At 45.4% G+C, this 24,528-nt stretch overlaps 1 protein-coding gene across 4 annotated transcripts; it reads left to right on the top strand.

Annotated features, from left to right (window-relative positions):
* Positions 1-279: 279 nt before the first annotated feature.
* On the top strand, positions 280-22,668 carry slain2 (SLAIN motif family, member 2). 4 transcript variants are annotated; one of them, XM_023823744.2, is made up of 10 exons: positions 280-1,221; positions 4,005-4,147; positions 9,385-9,555; positions 10,850-11,023; positions 11,711-12,070; positions 12,733-12,873; positions 13,918-13,998; positions 14,814-14,852; positions 18,152-18,389; positions 19,611-22,668. In XM_023823744.2, the coding sequence occupies exons 1-10, from the start codon at positions 743-745 to the stop codon at positions 19,612-19,614; spliced, it is 1,830 nt and encodes a 609-aa protein (XP_023679512.1). In that variant the 5' UTR covers positions 280-742; the 3' UTR covers positions 19,615-22,668. The 4 variants fall into 4 exon arrangements, with proteins under 4 accessions (XP_023679512.1, XP_023679509.1, XP_023679510.1 ...); XM_023823741.2 differs by having other exon boundaries at positions 20,036-22,668; XM_023823742.2 differs by lacking the exon at positions 14,814-14,852 and having other exon boundaries at positions 283-1,221; positions 20,036-22,668.
* Positions 22,669-24,528: the final 1,860 nt, after the last annotated feature.

Raw genomic sequence — 24,528 nt, forward strand, 5'->3', positions numbered from 1 at the left:
CGACGCCCATGAGCTATCCATATATTATTATAGATCTGTATCCGGACAAATGTGTCTGCGTTTTTTATACTAAATGTCTGCTAATTAGACCCGATAATATTTTTTTCCTAATGCCTTGAATGAAGTCCAGTATTTTAATAGTTTAAATGAAAAACACTGAAAAGTGCCAAAATAGTATTTGCTTCCATTGCGGAGAATGAGGAGCTTATTATCCTGACACTCTTCTTAAAATGCTATTCATATAAATATTACATTACATTTTGTCGTTCATCAGAAGCGAAATGTTACCAGTTTACACCACTTAACATCTACTGCGGCAATTCGGGTTCAGTTTGATGTTCAGGGGTACAACAGCTTACTTGCGTTCCTGAATAATAAGTCGTTTATTGAAATAACCAGTTAAGTTGTTTGTAGTGTAGCGGACTTTCAACTCGCCACTAGTTAGTGGTTCGGCGCGCGCCCTGACGGGTGAGCGGGTGCGCGCGGACTCGCGTGCGCTGACGTTTGCTTTCCGCTGTCTGCTGGGCTCAGAGGCGGAGACGGACAGCAGGGAAGATGGCGTCGGCAGGTTCCGGGCGTACGGCTGCCCGGAGAAGATGACGACGGAGGGCTTCTTTACTCTGTGTAACGCCAACTTGTGTTCTGTGTTCGCTTAAAACTATCACCCCCGGGAGACCGTGTTCCGCTACCGCGTGTAGAGACGACAGGCACCCGGGCAGTCACTGGATTTATTCGGCGACCCATGGAGGACATCAATTCCAACATAAACGCGGACCTGGAGGTGCGGAAGCTACAGGACCTGGTGAAGAAGCTCGAACAGCAAAATGAGCAGCTCCGGAGCCGCTCCTCCTTACTGGGCTCATCCGGGGGGATGTCTGCTAATGTCAGACCCGTGAGCGCCGGATACGAGTCGCCCTTGTCGGTCGGAGCAGCTGCGGGTTTGGCCGGCTTCCCCGGGGTGGGGTTCGGGGGGACGAGGGGCTACGGCGGGGTTTTGGAGAACTCACGGTGCCTGAGCTCCCGGCTGTCGTACGACGGCTCGGGATACGGGAGGACTTATGAGGGCGAGGGACCTTCCGCTTCCAGCTCGGCCACCTCCCTGCCGGCATATTTCTCGGACGCTGCGGATTATCTGGAAGACAGCAGGAGCAGTGTTTTGGACGAGGTGGAGATCCTAGACCTGGAGGACATGGACTGTCTAAACGAGGACGAGGACAGCTGGTGAGTGGCTGAAGTATGACCGTGTCACCCCAACCGGTGGCCTCACAGCGAGGTGCTTAGTTGTTCATGGTCGTGGTCGCGGTCACACGCCCCAGTGCGGTCCGTGTGGAGCTTGGCAGCTTCCCGCTGAGCCTCCTGGGGTCGGTCCGGAGCGCCTTTGGCCGTGGCCTTTGTTCCCCGGCGGGGTGTTGGTCGTCTTTGCCGGGCTGTGTTTATGTCGGTGCGTTGCCGCAGGGACGCTGCACAGCGCGGTCGATTCTGCTTCACCGTGTCTACCGGGACTCGTCTCTAATATGGGCGGAATGTCCCGTTTATTCCGGAGGGATGATCTCATGGCCACCCCCGCTCTGGGCGCATAATTGCGCCTATAATTTTATGATGAAATATGCCGGCGACACATTGTTACGGCTGTTTAAACTAAGGACTTCGTTAGCGACTGGTTAGTTCTCCAGTTTACCCAGGGTCCTTTACCGGTTTTGTTTAGGATGAGCGAGAATCACCGTGGACGGTTGAAAATATGTGAATGTGAGACCTTCATCTTCCCCATGAGAAAAATGTAAAGTATTTTGAGCACAGAAGAGCATGACAATCGTATCTAGAAGTTGGGCATGGCCGTGGATCGTTTGGAGGACAGGGCACCATCCCAGGAGACAGGTCTGAGCTTATTGTAAGACACCCAGATATCTCTGAGGAGTAACCTGATAGAGCAGGAAATGGGCATGGAAGGCAAACTGGCCTTTCATGGTTTGATTAAACCTACAAACGCCATCACTTAAAACAAGAAAATCAGTCTGGAGTCCTGTTGCAAAGTTTGTGTGAACTGAAATTTTCACTTTAGGGATGAACAGGAACACAAAATCAGGCCGAGGGTTTACTGGACCTCTGCAAACGGAGATAGAAGTGTGATCAGAAATGAATTTTGCACAACTGACAGAAATGGAAAAGTTCAGTAGTGAGATCAGACCAGTTGACGATTTAGATGACAAAGCTCTCAAGAAAGGGAATGCATATCCCAAACTAGCAATATTATTTTACAAACTTACATTTTTTTTTGTCTGTGATGGGTTGGTGCCTCATCCTGGGTTATTCGCTGCCACTTCTGCTGGCTCTGGACCCCCACAACCCTGCATAGAACAAGCAGGTGTAGAAGATGGGTGAATGGATGCACATTTACATTTTACAAGTTAACTACGCAGGCCGGAGGTATATAGTCAACAGTGTATTTACAGAAATAATGCAGCATCCAGATTAGTCCATTACAAATAAATGATGCATGAGTATAAACACTTTTGCTGCATATAATTAGCTGTGGCATTTTTATAACACTTTTTAATTACACTACTTTTAGCCAACAGTTATACACCATCCAGGGTCTTTTTTTTTTTCCTTATTCCCTCCCGTCTTCTCCCTGGGAACCGCATAATGCCCAAAAGCAGAAAATCGTATTAAAGCTTTAAATTTAAACAACTCTTTAGATGAATCTCTGTACATCAACACAAGCTTTCTGATTAGTATGCAAATCATAACCATGTTCCGCTACTGCTTGTAGAACCAGCTAGCATGTGACACTCTAAATGTGTAATCCTGTGGTGTGTTTAAACCATTATGCCACTGGCTGAGAATAAGCAAGTTACAGGACAAATATGGAGTAACCAGAAGTCCTGTGGAACGCAGCATGATCAGGCATGCTTAAGCAGGGTACTAAATCCTGAAATGACAATTTTCCATTTTTGCAAATGGGTAAAAATGTCCTCTAAAACAAGAAATAACTGCTTGTTGCTACATGATGAATGCCTAAATACCAACTTGCTCTCCCCCACGGAGCTTATGTGCCATGTTCTTCTCCCACACATGCAGTCCTGTAACACAGACGTGCACTGTGGCCCACACTGCAGGGCTGTTACTTTCCCTGCCGCGGTGCTGTGACTTTATGAAAGCCACCCCCATGCCCCCTCCCCCCCCCCCCCGTGCCGTGAAGCTGTAGACCTGAGGTATGGAAGCACCTCTCCGCGTCCCATGTGCCATGTGGCTGATGCCTGACATTGATGAACATCTCCATGCTGTGGTCTGCTGAGAGAGCCAGCAGCTGCTGAGTCAGAGCTGCCCTGCTACTCCCTCAAGTCCCTCAGCGTGTTGCCGTCTTCTCTGTAGAGCAGCACCTGTCCGGTCCCACAGACAAACCTCAGAAACTCTCGCCACATGCTGCTATGTCTTACTGAAGCCCCTTACCTTGTATCGTGTAGGGGCCTGTGATGTCTGTGTGATTCTTTGATACAGCCCTGTAGGTGCCTGTGTGTTCTACCTCATCTGTGCACCCTGTGCTTTGCAGCAGTTGCATTACAAAAGGTTTTTCACCAAAACCATTCAGAGAGCGATTCTACCGAAATTAGACTTTCACATCACTTCCTTCATGGGTGCAGCAGAAGTCCCTTTTGGAGACTTTCATTTTACCCACTACTACCTGCTGGGTCTTCCTATTAAAGAGCCTATTTGAGAGGAGTTTGTGTTAGAAGAATTGTTCTGTCTGTTCGTAAAATGTCTGAAAATGATGCTTAGTTTACCCTTTACTCAAGTATTCGTACAGGTATATTGGAATGATTCTTTCAGCTTGCTGTCCTTTGAGACCCACACATGCATATGCGAGCGAAGCTTGGGATCCGAGCTCAGGGTCAGCCATTTATTTGGTACCCTTGAAGTGTCTCAGGGGTTGTGTTAAAGGCCTTGAATGTGTCTGGGATGTTCTCCTAACATGCTGACTGTGTGCATGTCTGTCTGCCTCCTAGGCTCTATGAGGCCAAGCTGAACAGTCCCCTACAGAAAGCCGTCAGCCCTGTAGTCTGGTGCCGCCAGGCCCTGGACAATCCAAGCCCTGAGATGGAGTCTGCAAAGCGGTCTCTGATCCACCGGCTGGACCTCACCATGTCAGGTAGGCCTTGCTTATTACACCCTAGGTCCAAAGCCATGATCCAACACAGTGCTATATTTCTTCTTAAAAATGAGAAAAATGAGCATTCATTGGCTGTCATCAGATTGGCATGTGGGTGGGGCTATCTATAACATCATGGTCATTGGTCTCACATGGTCTCATCGCTGATGACTGCTGAATGAGTAGCTGTTCCTAGTCTGTGTGGTCTGCACACGTTTGAATAATGTACCAATTGACCCTGCTCAGCCTGAGAAGACAGTGTGTCTTCCCCCTCCAGGGAGCAAAGCTGGGCAGAGCAATTACTCTGTTCACTGTATACACACAGACATATGTGTATGCACGCCGTCACTTACCTTGTGGGTATGTGTAATTCTGGCCGGTGACTTTGAACACAGGGGTGTATTGGTTCAGTTGGTCCCTTGATTGTGATAATTGCTGTGAAGGATGTTTTCGTCTAGTTACAAAGCAAAGTTATTCATGGGATACATTAGATGTTTGTTCTGTGTGACACCCTGAGGATAGTGCAGCATCTAGCTCTGAAAGGAAGTCCACTGCTAAATTAGTGCTGGCAAAAAGGTGTGAAGGCTCGCTCCGTTTATTAATCAGCTGAGCCATGACATCTGCTTTCGTTACTGTACTCGCAGGTATTATTGTATAAACACCAGCCTCCACACTTCATAGGTGTTTGGTCAGTCAGCTTTCAGGGAAACTACTCATCCGGAGTTAGGATGACACTAATTAGTGTTGATCAGTTTGAAGTAGTGGAGATTAGCAGTTATTGTGGTCAATGGGGTGTGGAACTGTGGTCTTTGTGGTCACTATGAATCAGCAGTCGGTGACCAGTGTGGAACAGTGGACCGTGATCTTTGTGGTCAGTATGGATCAGTGCTTGGTTTTGATGATACAATGTGATAGTCCATCAGCTGAGCCCAGTTGCTGCTGTCAGATTGTTTTTTTTATATATCTGTGGAACAGGAGGAAGGTGTGACCCTACTGTAACCTGGTTCCATGGTCATCTGTGTCTTTCATTCCTCCCCCAATGCATCTTCTCCAATTAGGGAACATCCTGTGACGGCAGCTGGTGCTGCAGCTGTTCAACATGTCTGTGTGTGTGTGTGTGTGTGTGTGTGTGTGTGTGTGTGTGTGTGTGTTTGATATGCAAAAGTCTTTCAGTATGTTTGTAAATAAGCCCCACATGAGCCCACACATTAACATATAAACACACAAGACAACAAGTATGTAAACACGTATACAAGCGCACGGCCACACACACACTTAATTGCATTCATGAATGCTCATTGCTAACCTGGGTATGCTTTAAACCATGGGATTCATTGCTGAGTCACTCGACTGACACATTCAGACTGGTAAGTGCTGGAGAGTTTCAACCGTGCCTGCTAGCTTGATCTGTGCAAAAGAAAGTGAACGCCTCCTTTGTTTCTGCTGTCGATGATCTGAAATTTAGAATGTTTCTCCTGATTTGCTTCTGCTTCGGTTGGAGGGGAGTGCGGAGTATAGCACTTCTAGCTTAACTGCTCTGTCTGCCTGTGAGCCCAGGTTCACCTTCTCTGTCCCAGTGAACCTGCTTTGGTGATCTCCATCAGTGCTCTGAGAAGCTGTCACTACAGGCTTTCGGCCTCTGTTCATTTATGCAGCCAGATGCATCATTGATGCCACATGTATTGCTGCCTTGGTCACAATTTTAGGGTTTTCTGCACCGTGACACCTACAGCTGTCTTCAAAGGTTTGGAACTCTCGAGATCCCCAGGTGCTTGACATGAACATTTAATGGTACCCATGCTCTAGGCATCAGCTAATCTCATACAGCTAACATCTTGACAAAAGTTGTGGACCTTCAACCCAATGTAACGCTAAACTTGGGGGTCATTATGGGGTCAGCTGACTTCTCCTGTAATAGAACAGGCATATTTGGCACTGCTGGGCCACAGTCCAACCTACTCCCATCTCTGACAGAGTTCTATCTTAGTAACAGCCTTCTCTTTTAGCTGTGTGTAAGGTGTACTTCACCATATTCATAAATGTTTTATTTATGAACCCAGTAAATGGACTGTGGCAGGTCAGCAGTGAATTGTATGGGTTCAGGCAGTTTCCTCTGCTTTGCTATGTTATAAATACAGTATTCCCACACAAACAGTGATTCAGATTTGCTTTGCGGGTACAGACTGGCTGCCAGTTCCGGTTGACCCAACACACCACTGAGGCTTTTACCTCCCCAAACCATCTGAGCGCCCTGCCTGCTCTCTTCTAGAATCCCACCTCAGAAAGCCACACCTTGGCCCTAGAATCAAAGTGCCCAGCTTATTTATCATTTTATATCAATACTCTGCATATACTTTTGATAGGTATTGAATAGTGATACTTAATTAATCCTTGTGGGGAAATTCTCTTTTTTTACATATCACATCTTGTTCTCCATGAGAAACCCAGACACACACAGAGGTGAGAGAGGAAGCTTGGAGGGTCACAGTGCAGGATCAGCCAGCCTGCAGTGCCTCTGGAGCTGGGGGTTAAGGGCCTTGCTCAGGGGCCAACGGCAGCATCAGTCTGCTGGCTCCAGGACTTGAACTGGTGACCTTCTGATCAAGGCCATAACCTCAACCCACTGAGCCATACACCCTACATACACAGTTAAATGTTTCACCATTTGACAATATTATGTGGGTTAAGATGGAGGCCACTGCTGTAAATTCTTCTCTACAGATTCTGTTAGCTGGTCACAGTCTGGTCGCATGTACGAACTATTTGTATGCTCTGACTTGTGCGGCACTCTATCTAAAAGTGGCTGCTGAATAAATAAACATAAATAACTAAAGGTGACATTTCCACACTGAAGCTCTGCTATCAGGCAGAGATCACTTGAAAGCTGTACGGCCTTCATACAGACACTGAATGGCCGGCTGAAGCCGTGTTGTCTCAGGACTGGCACTTGTGCTGACTTCCCACTCCATGCTGCTCCCTGTTGACTGTTTCCAAACACACACTTCATCACCACAATATAGGTTCTGCTCTACTTTGGTGAAATAACCAAAAACCAGCTAGGCGCACAGGCCCTTAAATGGCACTTATTCTATTATGGTTTTACGACAAACCATTTCAATTAGTGATGCACCAATTAGGAAATTTCTAGCTGATACAGATAGATGATTATTTTGAAAACTGACAGATACCAATTGTTTGGGAGGTTCTACTTAAATAAGTATGAGGGGACACACCAGCCAAATAAATAAATAGCATTTCAAAAAATGTTTTTTTTTTGTAAGAAAACACCAACTCTGGCATACAACAGTCCCAGAGCACTTCATTTTATAACTGTATACATCTTGTATATTTATAGCATTTTTAACAGAGAAGGGCTGATCATCAAGTTTGAAAAAATCCGTAATTTTCTAGAGTAATATCTTTTGATTTTGCTCTGTCTGCACTGAATTTTCTTTTGCTATCAAACACTTGTGTTCCTGACAGACTGGCGTTATGCAGCAGTACTGCAGCCTTCTTTACTGGAACGGATTTGTTTTTCAGAAACTCTTCGTACTCTTCACTGTCTCGCCTTAAGGTGACCAGTCAAATTTGTTCTGCTGAAATGGTTATCAGTAGATCCTCCTCGTGAATTTTTAGCAGAGCAATGTTTGTAAAAACCATTTCTAATGTTAAAATAATTCCACACAGTAAACTATGCAAGAACCATCTCCTGGATGCCCTGGTACGCATCATCAGTGATGTATCCTGGGGTCAACAGGTGTTTCGGGTCTCACAACATCAGACACCCTCGCCCAGGCGACCCAGCCGGGGGTGATCAGGCCCCGACTTGCGTACCAGTAGCTACCCACGGATCAGCCCTCTTGAGCCACAGCCACCTTGTGGCTTTCTCTGCAGCTTCGCTCACAGCCTGGATAGCCCTCTTCTTGGCTGCCCCAGTCAGCCCCCAGCCGGCCGAGGACTTTGCAGAATGAACGACCTGCAAAGCCCCTGCATCCCACTTCTATGGGCTTAAAGAATGTCCTCCAGCCCCTTCCCCTGCACTCCTGCTCTAGTTCCTGGTACTTAGTGCGTTTCCTCTCATTGGCCTCCTCAATCCGCACCCAGGGCACTGAGTTCCAGCAACATTTTTCTAACCGTTTAGTATGCGGGTGTGCAAAGCAATATGGGTCACCATTTTAAATATGGCCAATTGTTACTGTGTCAGCTGATACCAATAGTTGGCCAATGCTGTCAATGCATCTAATTTTAGCCTTTTGTAATATATACACTGACCATAACTATTTAGAATTCTGTAGCAAGTGCATAACAACTGCTATTAAATATTTCTGACTTTGTTATAACAAAGTTTTGAGCATCCACACCCAATTATCACTTCCTTTATGACACACACTGGGACTGATCCATTTACCATAAGGTAATCATTTAAATATATGGTTTCAAATAATTATGTACCTTGAGTTGGCAAAAGGATTGTAAGGGGTGGGTGTAGTGACTAGCATCAGAGGAATGCTGTCTGGGGAGCGCATAGCTGTTACCCTGCACAGATTTCCAATACAAACATACGAACAGAAATGTTTCCTAGTAACCAAAACAAAGGGACAGTCTCTGTTCCCAAGGCTTGTTCTGCAGTCATATCCCTTCGGACATGAGAGGTCATGTCTGCTGATCAGATGTACTAACTCCATCAGAGGTGCTGTCAAGGCTTAGTGTTGGTTCTGACAAGCTGCTGACATTTGTTCTCACCAATTGAGACAATCACTCCATTGCGACTGTTCACCCCCCTCTGTAGCAGTGATCTCTCTCTCTCTCGCGCCCCCCCCCCCCCCCCCGCCTCTCCTTAGGAAGTGCCCTGGTGAATGTTCTCACTGTTGCTACCACAAGGAGCTTATGCTGCTGACCGTATGGTTCGCTGTGTGCGCTCACACACACGCAACCCCTGCTGGCAGACCTCCCACTGCTTCCCCATAGTCAGCTGGCAGCAGCTGGGCATGCCTCAGCCCCCACCTATCTTTCCGGTGTCTGTGGGGCAACCAGCCACATCTCTGCACACTTGCGCTGTGTTCTCCATCGTCGTTATTTTATCACTGATTTAATTAGCGCATTTCCAGGGGGTCTGATGTGATTATCCACTCTCTGCATACTGCAGTGCTGTGATTGTCCGGTCTGTGGCCCACAATAATACTATGTTTGTCTGCACTGTACCCAATGACAATGATATGATTGTCTCCCGTCCGCAGCCAACAAGCGGAGGAGCCTGTATGGGAGCCCTTACCACTCAGCAGTCAGCTACAGTAGTCCCTACAGCCCCAATGCTGGCAACAGCCCCTACAGCAGCGGCTTCAACTCCCCGTCATCTACACCTGCCAGGGTGCCTATTGTCAAGCAGCTGGTGCTCCCAGGCAGTGCAGGTAAGTTGCATCTGTGCTGCTGAGTGCAGCAACTGGTCAAAAAAGACTTTAACATCTGATAGCACTGATACCCAGCATTACAGTGTAAAGAGGGGACGGCACTGTCTGACAGCAGGGATAATCACATTGGAGTATAAAGAGGGGACGGCACTGTCTGACAGCAGGGATAATCACATTGGAGTATAAAGAGTGGCCGGCACTGTCTGACAGCAGGGATAATCACATTGGAGTATAAAGAGGGGACGGCACTGTCTGACAGCAGGGATAATCACATTGGAGTATAAAGAGGGGACGGCACTGTCTGACAGCAGGGATAATCACATTGGAGTATAAAGAGGGGACGGCACTGTCTGACAGCAGGGATAATCACATTGGAGTATAAAGAGGGGACGGCACTGTCTGACAGCAGGGATAATCACATTGGAGTATAAAGAGGGGACGGCACTGTCTGACAGCAGGGATAATCACATTGGAGTATAAAGAGGGGACGGCACTGTCTGACAGCAGGGATAATCACATTGGAGTATAAAGAGGGGACGGCACTGTCTGACTGCAGGGATAATCACATTGGAGTATAAAGAGGGGACGGCACTGTCTGACTGCAGGGATAATCACATTGGAGTATAAAGAGGGGACGGCACTGTCTGACAGCAGGGATAATCACATTGGAGTATAAAGAGGGGACGGCACTGTCTGACAGCAGGGATAATCACATTGGAGTATAAAGAGGGGACGGCACTGTCTGACTGCAGGGATAATCACATTGGAGTATAAAGAGGGGACGGCACTGTCTGACAGCAGGGATAATCACATTGGAGTATAAAGAGGGGACGGCATTGTCTGACTGCAGGGATAATCACATTGGAGTATAAAGAGGGGACGGCACTGTCTGACAGCAGGGATAATCACATTGGAGTATAAAGAGGGGACGGCACTGTCTGACAGCAGGGATAATCACATTGGAGTATAAAGAGGGGACGGCACTGTCTGACAGCAGGGATAATCACATTGGAGTATAAAGAGGGGACGGCACTGTCTGACAGCAGGGATAATCACATTGGAGTATAAAGAGGGGACGGCATTGTCTGACAGCAGGGATAATCACATTGGAGTATAAAGAGGGGACGGCACTGTCTGACAGCAGGGATAATCACATTGGAGTATAAAGAGGGGACGGCATTGTCTGACTGCAGGGATAATCACATTGGAGTATAAAGAAAGGAAGGCAATATACAAGTTGTTATATACGTTGCCGTAAGTGTTCAGATTGTGTGGAGGTGTTCTTGGTCTGCAGGACACCAGCGTGGCAGTAATGCCGATAGGAATCCCACACTCGTGAGTCCCCAGTCCTCGGTGGACAGCGAGCTCAGCACCTCCGAGATGGACGAGGACTCCGTGGGCTCTTCTACCACATACAAGCTCAATGATGTCACTGACGTGCAGATCTTGGCCCGTATGCAGGAGGAGAGTGAGTGAAACCATGGAGGTTCTCTCCCACGCGAGATGGTGGTACAGCCCGAACCTTACTCCCCTTGGGAATCATGCGACTATATCTCACCATAGCAGATGGTGACATGACCAATTATTGCACACACATTCACCCTCGGTACTGAATGGTGTGATACAGCATTCACAATATATTCCCCCTACAGGAAGTGGTGGCATTTTCCAGATCAAATGTCACCACAGCAGGTGGTGATACATACCTGCCAATACTAATCCATACAGGAGGTACAGGTATGGGCTGTACCATGTACCCTCTTCTGTAGCTGGTGAAAGATTCATTTACTTGACCAAATACAGACTTTCACATTCAACCGACTATGCCCCCAAAAAGCAGATTCTTCCCAGGTATTAATCAGTAATCATATTCTCTCTATACTGTTAACTGATATAGTTATGAAGAGAGAACTTAGAGGTACAACAGAACAGTATAAATATGAAGGGAAGAGAGTGTTGCTGTTATCTCTGACTTTTGTTTTTTTAAACATTTTGGTTAATGAAAATACTGAACTGCTTTATAGCACTGTACGTAGGGCACGGTACAATATGAAAATAGTTTTAGATTGGGTGGGGGCTAGTGTGCCCCCTGCTGGCTTGCATGTTCATACACCATGCAGTCAGTATGAGAGTGTACGTGTGGCCATGTCTGCAGGTCTGAGGCAGGAGTACGCAGCCACAGCGTCCCGGCGCAGTTCCGGCTCCTCCTGCCACTCCCTGCGGCGAGGCACTTTCAGCGACCAAGAGCTGGATGCCCACAGCCTGGAGGACGAGGAAGAGGCCATGCACCCTGCCTTCCACCCGCCAATCAACCGCTTTAGCCCTTCCCCTCGCCACTCACCCCGGCCCTCGCCCCGCCCCTCCCCAAGGAACTCGCCCCGATCCCGCTCGCCCGCGCGCTCCCTGGAGTACAGCCGTGGCTCCCCACAGCCAATCATCAGCCGGCTGCAGCAGCCCCGCCTTTCCCTGCAAGGCCACGCCCCTGACCTGCAAACCAATGTGATAAAGAATGAAGGCAAGCTAATTGGTTAACCCAGTCTTATGCTAGCATCCTGTGAAACTACTTTATTCATTTTTAAAGCTATTATTGGGTCCACAAAGGGTAAAGGTCAGGGTTTTACTTATGGCTGGGAAATTACTTAGCTGTTGTTCCTCATGTTTGCATTTTTCAGAACTTCAGTTTTCAAATTTTAAAGAAGCTTAAATTTACAAAGTGGTGCCTTCTGTGCTCTGTATAATATATAAGCACCCTGCGCTCGAGTTAAACACCCCCCATGCTTCATTTAGAGCTTACTAAAAACAGGGCTGTGCTGGAGACCTATCCAATATTAGAAGTGTGAACTGTTAATACTAATCTTTATTATAGTAATCTTTATTTATATACCACCTTTCATACATGAAATGCAGCTCAAATGCTTTTCATATGGGTTTAAAATAAAAATTTATAATATGTCAATAAATAAGCAAAATAAAGTAATGTAAGCAAGTAGGAATAAAATGCAGAAAATAAAAATAAAATGAAATAAAAAGGCAAAAAGATATAAAAGTATAAGTTAATAGCACTTTAAGCCAGCGGAAACTCCATAATACTGTGGCGCAGACGCGCTGGTTTAACCTGTGACTGTCGCATGGGCAGCACAGCCCGTTAACCTGCTCCTCGTCTCTCTGACCCTCCAGAGAAACTCCGCCGCAGTCTTCCAAACCTCTCCCGGCCACCAGTGGTGCCGGTGGCCGAGCCGGTTAAGAACAGCCGGAGCTGCGAGTCCAACCTACAAGTGCCAAACGGAGGATCCCCTAGGCACCAATCGCAGCCCTCCAGTGAGTACCACCACGAATATCCACCTGAAAGCGTGAGTCACTGAGCCACACATTCAGCCAGGAGCCACAGAGTCACATTCAGGAGGACATCTTATCATGGACATCCAATCATAGCGTTTATGAATATCCAGGTCATCTCAAGGTCATCCATTTCACCACATCAAGGCCATTCAAATCAGTGCCATTTCCTGTGCATATATGTACTGTCTGTCACTCGCACTAAGAAACTTTAATGACGTCAAACGTCCAACTGTTAGATGTGCACGGTAGTTGCTGTGGTGTCTGGGTGGCTGAAGGCCTGCTCTTGCATGAGATCGTGATGCTCTGCACGGCAGGGCTCCCTCTCTTTACCTCTCCTCTTTTGAATTCAGAATATCCGATTCCCTTGATTCCCTTTCACACCTGCTGGTTCCCTTTGATTCCTGTTTGCATCCACTGATTCCTGCTGACTCCTTTCTGATCCCTATCAAACCCCAACCAGTTCCATTCATTCCCATGGACTCCTGCTTCCCCAGATTCCTGCTGAAATCCAATTATTGAATTCCTGACTTGTAATTCCTAACTCCACAATAAATATTTAATAATGGCAGTAAATGTGAGAGCTAAGGGTAAGAGATAAATTATTTACATTCATTTATAACTATATTTCACTGTATTTTATTGTAATGAGTACATCAGTGCGTTAAAGTTTTATGCAGATACAGTGATGATGGCCCATCCACTGGTCTGAACTGGCAGCAGGTTCCAGATCCTTAATCCGTAGCTGCAGGGCTTCTGTAGTTCTCAGTATGCTTCTGCGGTAAGGATTTTGCCCCTCCCACTCTCCTGCGATGGAGCATGCGCTTTCCTTCTGTATCGCTTCTATGGTAGCCACCTGGGATGGGCTTCCCCTGCGTCTCTGGCTCCGCCTCTTTCAACACCCCCCACCAACCTGCTGGGTTTCCGCGGCTGCATTTCCGGGCAGTGGGTGGGATGCGTCTGACAGGCCAGGGGTGCTCTGCCTTCCCAGTTCTAAACCCGTAACGTCTCCTTGTTTCCCTGCAGCGCCGCACCAAAGGTACTCAAACGCGAGCCGTACCTCCCCGAAAGCCAAACAGCTCCTACAGAGCCCAACGTCATTAAGAGGTATCGGCCTAACCAGCCAGCTGTAGATTAGGGGGAGGTGGACCACGCCTCTCTTAAGCGATGTGTACGGTGACCCCTGACCAGTCACGGCCACTTGTCCTTCGGCCCATCCTGCCCTTAGCTGTATTTATGAAGCTGTATAGAGAAAGTTATATACTTTTACTACAATGGCTGATTTCCTGAGGGTTGAGGAAAGAGAGGAGGTTTTTTCAGAGTGGTTCCCCCATACAGGCCGTCATGTCTCTTCACTCATGTTTCATCTCATATCTGCATTTCAACACCGTTGTCCTGTAGTGCAGCATCAACCTGTGAAAGACACATTTCAGTAGTCAAAGAAAACCAGGGTTACAGCTTTAGCAAGTTTACAGCCTGGCTTGGAGATTAATACCTGTCATGTTATACAGGTATTGCAGTAGTTACATTGAAATATCTGAATACACACACACACCTGCAAATGTGACATTATTCAAGCACTGCAGTAATTACTTGGGGATTAGTACCCATCACCATGACCTTATGGAGGTACTGCAATGGTTACATGGGGAATTATGCCTGTCAGTGTGATGTTGTGCGGGTACTGCAGTAGTTAACTGCGGATTAATACCTGCCGAGTGACGTTATATATGTACTGCAGTAGTTACAAGGGGATTAATACCTGGCCGTTTGACATTGTGCAAGTATTGCAGCAGTTACAAGGGGTTTAATACCTGCCAGTGTGACGTTATGTAGGTACTGCTGTAGTTACATGGGAATTAATACCTGCCAGAGTGACATTATGTAGTGAATCCTTACTCTTTCTATCCCCCCCGGTGTAGTAAAAGTGTCCTGTTGTTTTGGTGAAGACAGAGATTTCAGTGAGTATTTGCTGAGTATTTACCTTTGTCAGTCAACTCAGGACATCGCTGGTTTCGGTTCCTATGTATTGGTTTATTTATTGTTTTGTTGCTCATTCACAACCATCATTGTCTTTGTGCCCCCCCCCCCCCCGGGCAGATACTGGTTGAACTGGCTAGATACTAGTAGACAATGAGAAGTCTTTCAGCCCCTCCACTTTATACTGTCTTTCGTGTTTAATAATCCACTGCAGCCCATCGGCAGGGAATATAGAAACCTATTAAAACTCCAAAATGAGGTTTCGCTACCCTCCTCTTTCATGTGCTGCCTTGGTGTCCAGCTGCTTCCACAGCATTTGCCATGCCTTTAGGGCATGGACGGGGTGCGGGGTGTTAAAAGATCCAGTGGCACAAAGCATTGGATGGATCTGGTCTTTAATATGATTCTGTGGGACAGAGCTTTAGAAAGCTCTGGTTTTTAACATAATTCTATGGGACAGAGCATTGGACGGATCTGTTTTTTTTTAGCATAATTCTTTGGGCCAGAGCACAGTTAGACTCGGACACAGTACGCATCTAGTGTGATCGCCAACTGTGCCTAGGTATGGATCACAGACATGACGTCAATGATGCGACTGATGCAGGCATGTACACTATACCTGAACTGAACCTGGAAGGAACAGATTGGATTGGTTGCACAGATCGCATCCTTTTTTTTTTGTTTTTTTTGTTTTTTTTTTTTGTTTTTTTTTTGCAAAATTGCGTTGTGGAAAAAAAAAATGCATACAGATCAGGCAGTAAACATTTGCCAAACATGGAGATAAAAGATCACTTTGGTCTACGGTAGTGTTTTCATGATACCAAAATGATGACCTCCATACCGATACCATTTCAAGTTTCATGATACCGGTACTGCAAGGATATCAATGCAGAAAAAAAGTTTTGTTCATGGTAAATTATGCATTTATGTCACTGAGTTTTATTTCAAATGCATTTAAATTGTTGCTCTTTTAATTTTAATAAATTAATAATATATTCTATTAAATTTATAAAGGATATATGCATCCTCCATCGCTGTGCAACTTCTGCCTTGTTATTGGGGGCTGGGAGGGAGAGGGGATCAGCATGGAAGTTATTCCTTGTATGAATTTTGAGAGGGCTCTGCGCTGATGAATAATTAAAAAAACACAAGCACGCAGAACTGTAAAACGAATTTCTTCCGTGAACTCATCATCATTACTCTCCACTGTAAAAAGAAAAAAAAATAGCGAACATATAATATTTACAGCAGTTTCTTCTGCTTTCTCCTATTCATCTGCTCAATAAACATAATCAAGCATAATGTGCTATTTGGGAAGTTTATCTAACTCAGGGGTGGCCAATCTTATCCAGAAAGGGCCGCTGTGTATGCGGGTTTTTGCTGCAACTCCCTAATTAGATTGCTAATTAGAGGAATGATTGGCTGAAGAGTCCTCACACCTGGGATTGTACAGCTGACCTAAAGGGTATCCCAAAAACCAGTACACACACCGGCCCTTTGCGGATAAGACTGGCCACCCCTGATCTAACTGTTTAAAACACAGTGTAGCATAACAACCTGTAAGTATAAGTGCACCGATCCAATATTCAGATCGGTATCAGTCCATTTAAACTGGGTTACCCTGAATTAAGCAGAGAATAGGGGCCTGTATCATGAAGCTAGATTTCTTGCTTAGTCTAATAACTTGTTGGATTTAAGGTTTAAAAGGATTTTCTTTGTTCACTTGCATTTAGCCCCAACTACCTTAAATCCAACTAGTAATCTGGCTAAGAGAGAACACATGATACAGGCCCCCGCTTGTATTTTCCGTGTTCTGATTGACAGATCTATAGAGAAATAAAGAGCTGAGACCCTCCTGAGTTCTGGTTAAATTGCACCATGTTGGTAGTGCCCAAGTGGCTTCGTTGAGGGCAAAACGTCAACATGGGCCAAAACAGGGCTTTTCTCACAAAAACGCTTATCTCACGAAAAGAATATCATGAAAAAAGAGAATTAACGCATATTTATTCCGGAGAATCTACAGAATCTAACAATACCCAACTGGGTAAGTCTTAAATATCCCCTGGTAATCACTGTAGTTAGACAGATAGGACTTCAGCATTGAACAGGTTAAAACTTTAGCTCTCCAACTTTGGTTTGGTTTTTGGCTCTGAAACCATTAAAAACATACCTCTTATAATAAAAGTTAGCAGTTGTCAGCTTTCACTAAATTTTTTAGTGGTTTTGGAGTTAGCGGATCAGTAGTGACAGAAGCTAACTTCAGATAGCTGCGTCCACTACTGGCCCTTGGCACAACCACTTGTTGTCGCTGCCATAGTTTGGGCTTACTCAGCACCATAGTCATTCCCTATATATTGGCTCCTACCTATGTAGCCCGTAATTGTTTGCCAACTGATATAATTTTGGGAAATATTATTTAAAAGGCAATTACATGCAGTGCAACATGCATCCCTCGTAATGTACAATTTTATTCTTTGCATGAAAACATTCCCAGTAATGTTATATTAACATTTTTAGCCAACTACAACTGTTGAATTTTTTGAGTACATATTCCTTAACAGCTAGATGTGCCTAGGTGTCATCGAGAAGTTGGTTCCGACATTGATACTATGGAACCAACGCAGCTCAAAATTTGCAAAGAGTGCAAAGGTTTGCACATCAAATGGCAGCATGACAAAACTTTTTCACCACCTCAAAAGAAAATACCCAGAATAGTATGCTGACAGTGAGGGGAACCCATGTGAGTGTATCAGCTGCTACAACCACACCGTAATCTGCAAAACTATTAAAAACTAAGGATCGTAAGATAATGGATCGTGATCCTGCCTGAAAAAAGTCATATGACATTTTTGCCATATCTTCCACCCCTATAACTTACAAATAACCTAGCATTAATAAGGCTTTGGCAAATGCACCCCTGGTCTTTAACATAATTCTATGAGACAAAGCACTGGACGGATCTGGTCTTTAATGTAATTCTATAGGACAGAGCAGTGGACGGATCTGGTCTTTAATGTAATTCTATAGGACAGAGCAGTGGACGGATCTGGTCTTTAATGTAATTCTATGGGACAGAGCAGTGGACGGATCTGGTCTTTAATGTAATTCTATGGGATAGAACATTGGATGGATCTGGCCTTCAGTATCATAAGGGGGGCTGTTTGAATGTTTATTGTTGTCTTGTTTTACCCATCTTTAGTTAGATATGTTTCAGTTACACCTCTTTGCATCTTCACCCGCCGTACTGATTTTCTATTACCACCCCCCCACCCCTGCCAAGTTCCCTCACCCAGCAAGCTCCGTACCCCGTCCACGCCCTCGCCATTGGCTCTGCGGCAACCTGTCAAGGCCACACCCTCTCCAGGTCACATCCCGTCTGGCCTGCCCGCACCTGCCAGTGGCAACACCACCCCCACCCGCTCCCTGGGCCCCGCCCGCAGTGCTCTGCCACGGCCCAGTGCCTCTGCCGGGGGGGGCATCCCGATGCCTCGCAGCCGACTGGCACAGCCTGTGCGCAGGTACGTTCTCCTCATGTGCGCTGACACAATGTGTATGTGTGTGTAAATATATCCCATGGAGTTTACACACAGCCATAAAGACACAGAGAAACAAACGGTACAGCCATGGCCAAAAGTTTTGAGAATGACAAGTATTGCAAGTTTGCTGCTTCAGTGGTTGTAGATCTTTTTGTCAGATGTTTCTATGGCATACTGAAGTATAATTACAAGCATTTCATAAGTGTCAAAGACTTTTATTGACATTAAGTTTATGCAAAGAATCAATATTTGCAGTGTTGGCCTCTGCAATTCGCCCTGGCATGCTGTCAATCAACTTCTGGGCCAAATCCTGACTGATGGCAGCCCATTCATGCATAATCAATGCTGGGAGTTTGTCAAAATTTGTGAGTTTTTGTTTGTCCTCCCGCCTCTTGAGGATTGACCATAAATTCCCAATGGGATTAGGGTCTGGGGAGTTTCCTGGCCATGGATCCAAAATGTGGATGCTTTGTACCCAGAGCTGCTTAGTTGTCACTTTTGCCTTCATCATGTGCTCCATCATGCTGGAAAAGGCATTTTTCGTCACCAAACTGTTGGATGGTTGGGAGAAGTTGCTCTCGGAGGATGTTTTGGTACTATTCTTTATTCATGGCTGTGTTCTTAGACAAAATTGTCCACTCCCTTGGCTAAGAAGCAACCACACACATGAATGGTCTCAGGATGCTTTACTGTTGGCATGACACAGGACTGATGGTAGCGCTCACCTTTTCATCTCCGGATAATCTTTTTTCCGGATGTCCCAAACAATCAGAAAGGGGATGCATCAGAGTAAATGACTTTACCCCAGTCCTCAGCAGTCCAATCCCTGTACCTTTTGCAGAATGTCAGTCTGTCCCTGACATTTTTCTTGAGAGAAGTGGCTTCCTTGCTGCCCTTCTTGACACCAGGCCATCCTCCAAAAGCCTTCGCCTCACTGTGTGTGCAGATGCACTCACACCTGCCTGCTGCCCTTCCTGAGCAAGCTCTGCACTGATCCTGCAGCTAAATGAACTTTAGGAGACAGTCCTGGCGCTTGCTGGACTTGGGCGCCCTGAAGCCTTCTTCACAATAATTGAACCTCTCTCCTTGAGGTTCTTGATCCGATAAATGGTTGATTTAGGTGCAATCTTACTAGCAGCAATATCCTTGCCTGTGAAGCCCTTTTTATGCAAAGCAATGATGACTGCACGTGTTTCCTTGCAGGTAACCGTGGTTACCAGAGGAAGAACAATGATTTCAAGCACCACCCTCCTTTTAAAGCATCCAATCTGCTATTCTAACTCAATCAGCATGACAGAGTGATCTCCAGCCTTGTCCTCATCAACACTCACCGGTGTTAACAAGAAAATCACTGCAATGTCGTCAGCTGGTCCTTTTGTGGCAGGGCTGAAATGCAGTGGAAATGGGTTTTTTGGGATTAAGTTCATATTCATGGCAAAGAGGGACTTTGCAATTAATTGCAATTCATCTGATCACTCTTCATAACATTCTGGAGTATATGCAAATTGCCATCATAAAACCTGAGGCAGCAGACTTTCAATATTTGTGTCATTCTCAAAACTTTTGGCCACGACTATATTTACTTTTTGATATGCACGCGCACCCACCCAGCATTCTCCTGCCCCCAGGTCACTACCTGCTCCCCGGACCATTGGCGGAATGAAGGATGACAGCTGGAAAGAGGGCTGCTACTAGCTGCTATGGAGCCGATTGGTCTACTGGTCAAAAGTCACAGTGTGGCACTTTATTGGTGGAAGAGCAGAAAACGGAAGCATTGAAACTCACACGGACACTGCGCAATCAGAACCCCCCCCCCCCTTACCCCTGGTCCCACAGAAAGCCAAAGAACCCACGACTCAAATCATGTGACGTGCCCATCTAGCCAAGTTATGCCATGTGTGATGTGTGTGGTGAAGGTGAGGGCAAAGGAACCATCGGGCTATTCAGTCACACACTGCTATCTGAGGGAGGAAGGTCCAGCCTGGGAGTCTGCCGGACAGCCTTCTTCTGGCTTCTGTGCTGGAATTTGCTGTGCTGAGGCTCTGTTCTGTAACTATGCAGGGGTCCTCCTACACTGGAGCCTGTACAGGTGGCGTGCCCAAAGGGCCACTGAGGGGCAAGCTGATTACCTCTGGCCCAGCAATGCCCCCTGAACCCATGTCATGCCTACCAAGTGCCTAAGTTTATCCAAATCATTTTTATGGCTTGCACCCCCTCAACCCCCCATTAACACTCGTCTGCCAGTTACAGGAGGGTAGCATAGTGTCCCCCCAGTGGCCATGGTCTAGCTTGCCCCTCCGCTCCATTAAATAGGAAGCTTCTTCATCCACTTCAGAGCATCAGCCAGGAAATGGTTCCCATTTACTTTAACCACTGAATATATCACCCATATCTGTTTTGTTCTGTCTTTCCTGTGTCATGTCATATTTTTACGTTAGTCACTCTGACTTCCTGCTACTGTCCATTACTAATTTCTCTCTGATCCTCTTCATTTTTCCTCTCCATCTGTCTGTTCCTCTCTCCATGCCTTACTCCTCTTCTGCACAGTCCTCTCCTTTCTCCCTAACCCTCTGCTTTGCCTGACTGCCCGCTTCACTGACCTGGCAGATGGAGGCTCCAGTCTTAACTAGCAGCTTGTCTGATGTTGCTTTGGCATCTGAACTTACCTCTGCATGACTCTGAATAATGAGAAATGGCCATCCAGGACTAATTTTCATGTTTGACTTTGTAATTTATTTATTTGAATTTATTTAACAGATTTTGATTTGAATATATACAGACATGCTCATTTTTTTTTAGACTTAAAAAAATTACTTTTAAACATTGAAAGCAAAGATGCTCCCTTAAAGTGTGTTGCTGTTGTGTTTTCAGGTGGGGAATTCCAGTAAAATAATTTATTGACACTGTAGTTAAATTGAAGTCCCCTGGTGTCACAGCCCATATCCGCACCAGCTAACAGGATTGCTCTCGGGTCATCATTTCCTCTTGGCTTTTGGGCTGTGACCCATTCAACAATTCAGCTGTGGACTAAATCCCACCATGACTCCTGGTTGATGTAAACGTTGACCACAGTTCTAACAGGCTACCAGACTGGGTTGTACGCCTCAGACTTTTGATTTGACTGAGGTAAAGCCATAATTGGGTCAGCTGACATATTGAAAAGCAATTGGTTGTCAGGGTCGTCCAACCACCAGTAGGGGGCATGCATCCTCCAGGACTGCCGATAGTCAAGGCTGATCAGTACATCCTCACTCATGCTTGATCTCACCTTGGACAATGACTGTCAGTGCTGCTAGTCCATCCTGCACACTATTGAATGGACAGATGCAGCTTTTCCTGGCTAGAATCTCTGTATCTCTCACACACAAGCACACACACCCTCCCCTAGTCCTGTATGTCCCCTGATGTCTGCATGAAGTATGAAGCTTGGGCTGCAGTGTTTAGTAATTCCATGTCATTTCATGTCACAAGCCAACAAAGAGTTCTGTATCTGTATCATGGCCCATACACAGTGGGCTTAGATTAGATGTGGGTGCAAGAGGTGGGTCCAGTAAAGTGTGGAGGTGTGGCTTAGCAATTTATAAAATAATTAGTGCCTATGATTTAATCCAGTTACGAGGGTTTTTTTGAATGTGCTTTTTGTTGGTGCCAACCACTTTTATTTGCCAATATATTTATGTAGGGTCTGCTGACCCCAGTATTGCTTGAAGTTTCCACATTTCTCAGCAAATAGTCTTTTCAGGTTTCTTTTAAAAATTGCATTAAAGGGCGCATACAGTTATTGGAGAAACACTGGGAATGTCCTTGATTGGACATGCTCTATGCTTGTCAGTGGCCTGTCCAAACAGTCATTTGCCCTGGGTTTACAGCTGCATGTTCACTGTTTTCAGGCATCAAAGAGAATGTCAGTTACCAGTTACACATACATGTTGAATTGTTTTATTTTACTATTTATCAGAAAACCACTGTATTTGCCCTTTAATGATACCTAAAAGTACTCCTAAAAAGTATGTAGAATATGCGCCTTGGTATTTAAAAGTGAATAATCTGTAAGAAAGACTATTTATTGATGAGACGGCACCCATCATCAGTCAGCCTTTAACTCAGCTGGTTGTCAGGGCGATTGTTGCTAAGGCAGTTGATGCTAGGGGACAAACATTGCCATTTTGTGTGATTGTTTGTTTACAGACTTTTATATCGTCACAGACATTGTTTCCCCATATAAAATCACAATTAAAATAAAAATTCAGCTGCAACTGCCCTTTGCTGTGTTTCTGTAATTTTATTGTGCAACGTCATGCACAAAGCTTTTAAGTGTCACACATATTACATGAGTTAGAATTACTCAGTTATATTTAGTTTCAGTCAGTTCAAAAGTCATTAAGGAGAAATATAACGGGTAATTGTTATAATAGGGAGTGGATATTTAAAAATAGTTGCACCAAAACTTGCCTGGGTTCTGGAGCTATTCCAGGTGGCAAAAGGCACCAAGATAGAGTACAACCTAGCTGGAAAAATGGTACGATGCTGCCATCTGCTGACGACAAAGCTAATTGTAGCTATGACTTGCACTTTCACGCATAACAGTTCGTTTGTGTCGTAATAAAACCGGGTTTATGTGGTAATAAAGGTTTTGCTTAGAGAATGGTAAATTCAGATTTTATACTTAGTACTTACATTCAAGCTCTAAACAGTTTAAGCACTAACTCAACATACATCAACAAAGTAAATGTTTAATAGGCTATAGCATTATTACGTAACATTGGTAGGATTTAATTAAAACCCGCGTTTAAATTACTCCAGTTGTGGTGGCAGAATTAATCAGTCAGCAGGATAATCAAGCCCAGCTAAGGTGGCAAATAGGACGTGACTCAGCCGCAAAATGAGCTCTGTGGTACTTCAGCCAGAATGCTGAATCACTCCAGCTTTCACATTTTACCAGTTTAGTTACGCAATTAACCGCGCATCTGGGGCTTCCAAAGAACACATCAAGTAACTCATACCTAAATAAATGTAATCAAATACATCGTAGGATCTTCTAACCACTTCTTCTGATCTGCTTCACGTGGGAGCAAAGGCAGCATAGAGTACAAGGCTGAGGTACCCCCCCCCCCCCCCCCCGCGCGCACAGAATGGTAGTCGCGGGGTACATGCACAATCGTACCTTATGGGCAACTCAGAACGTGTCTCTGTGTTAAAAATCACTTCAACTACATTAAGATATTAATACGCTTCATCCTCAGGCAGGAGATTTTAACCCCCAAACCTGAAGGTTTGAGGCATCGGTGCAGAGGTGGAGATTTCAGGTCTAGAGAATACAAATTAAAGACCAAGATTTTGTTTCAACCAACCAGTTGAGTACTCTATAGGCGTATTTCGCTATGTCCAGCTGGAAGGTGGTGAATGTATTCACAGTATTTATTATTACCGCATAACAATAAAATCAGGAAACTTTTATGTATCTTTATTCCTAAGCCTTTACTCAATGGTTGTATATTAACCAAATTAAGCATAAGTATCCTTCTCAGGGATACAACGCCGTGGGGTCTGTTTCAGGCTTACGATTGAAAACTTGAAAATGTAATCTATCGGATTCATGGGCGTCGCTGGGTCTGATCACTCGGGGCTATAGTCCCGACTATTAAATTTAAGCCTATCCCCGGGTGTTTTAGCCCCGATGCCAATCTTCCTTCAAAAAAAGGTCCAGCCTCAGGTACAATTCACTAAGCCCCTGTTCTGGCCAATAGCTAGAAATGGGTTTCTACACAATTTTATAATTCAAAATGAAATAATCACAGGATATTTTAAATCAACAACCACCGGGAAAACGAGCATAATACAAGCACGTGATAAGCGAAAAGCCGAAAAATAAAAACCATAAACACATCACCTCAAATGAACCACGCGATCACATTTTCTGCGATGCTTGAATGTTACTTCACAAAACGTCAACACACATTGTGAATTTGGTATCACATAGCACTACTCGTAATCGGTGGCTATTTCACCAAAAATGAATCCGATCCGGGGTTATTCTGAATTTCCAGCGTCCTCGAAAATTTTCAGATTTAAAGTTTCCTTCATGAGGGGCTTCTTATGCTTCCTACCAGAGAAATTCAGA

Source organism: Paramormyrops kingsleyae, chromosome 1 (assembly GCF_048594095.1).
Source record: "Paramormyrops kingsleyae isolate MSU_618 chromosome 1, PKINGS_0.4, whole genome shotgun sequence".
NCBI classification, from domain to species: domain Eukaryota; kingdom Metazoa; phylum Chordata; class Actinopteri; order Osteoglossiformes; family Mormyridae; genus Paramormyrops; species Paramormyrops kingsleyae.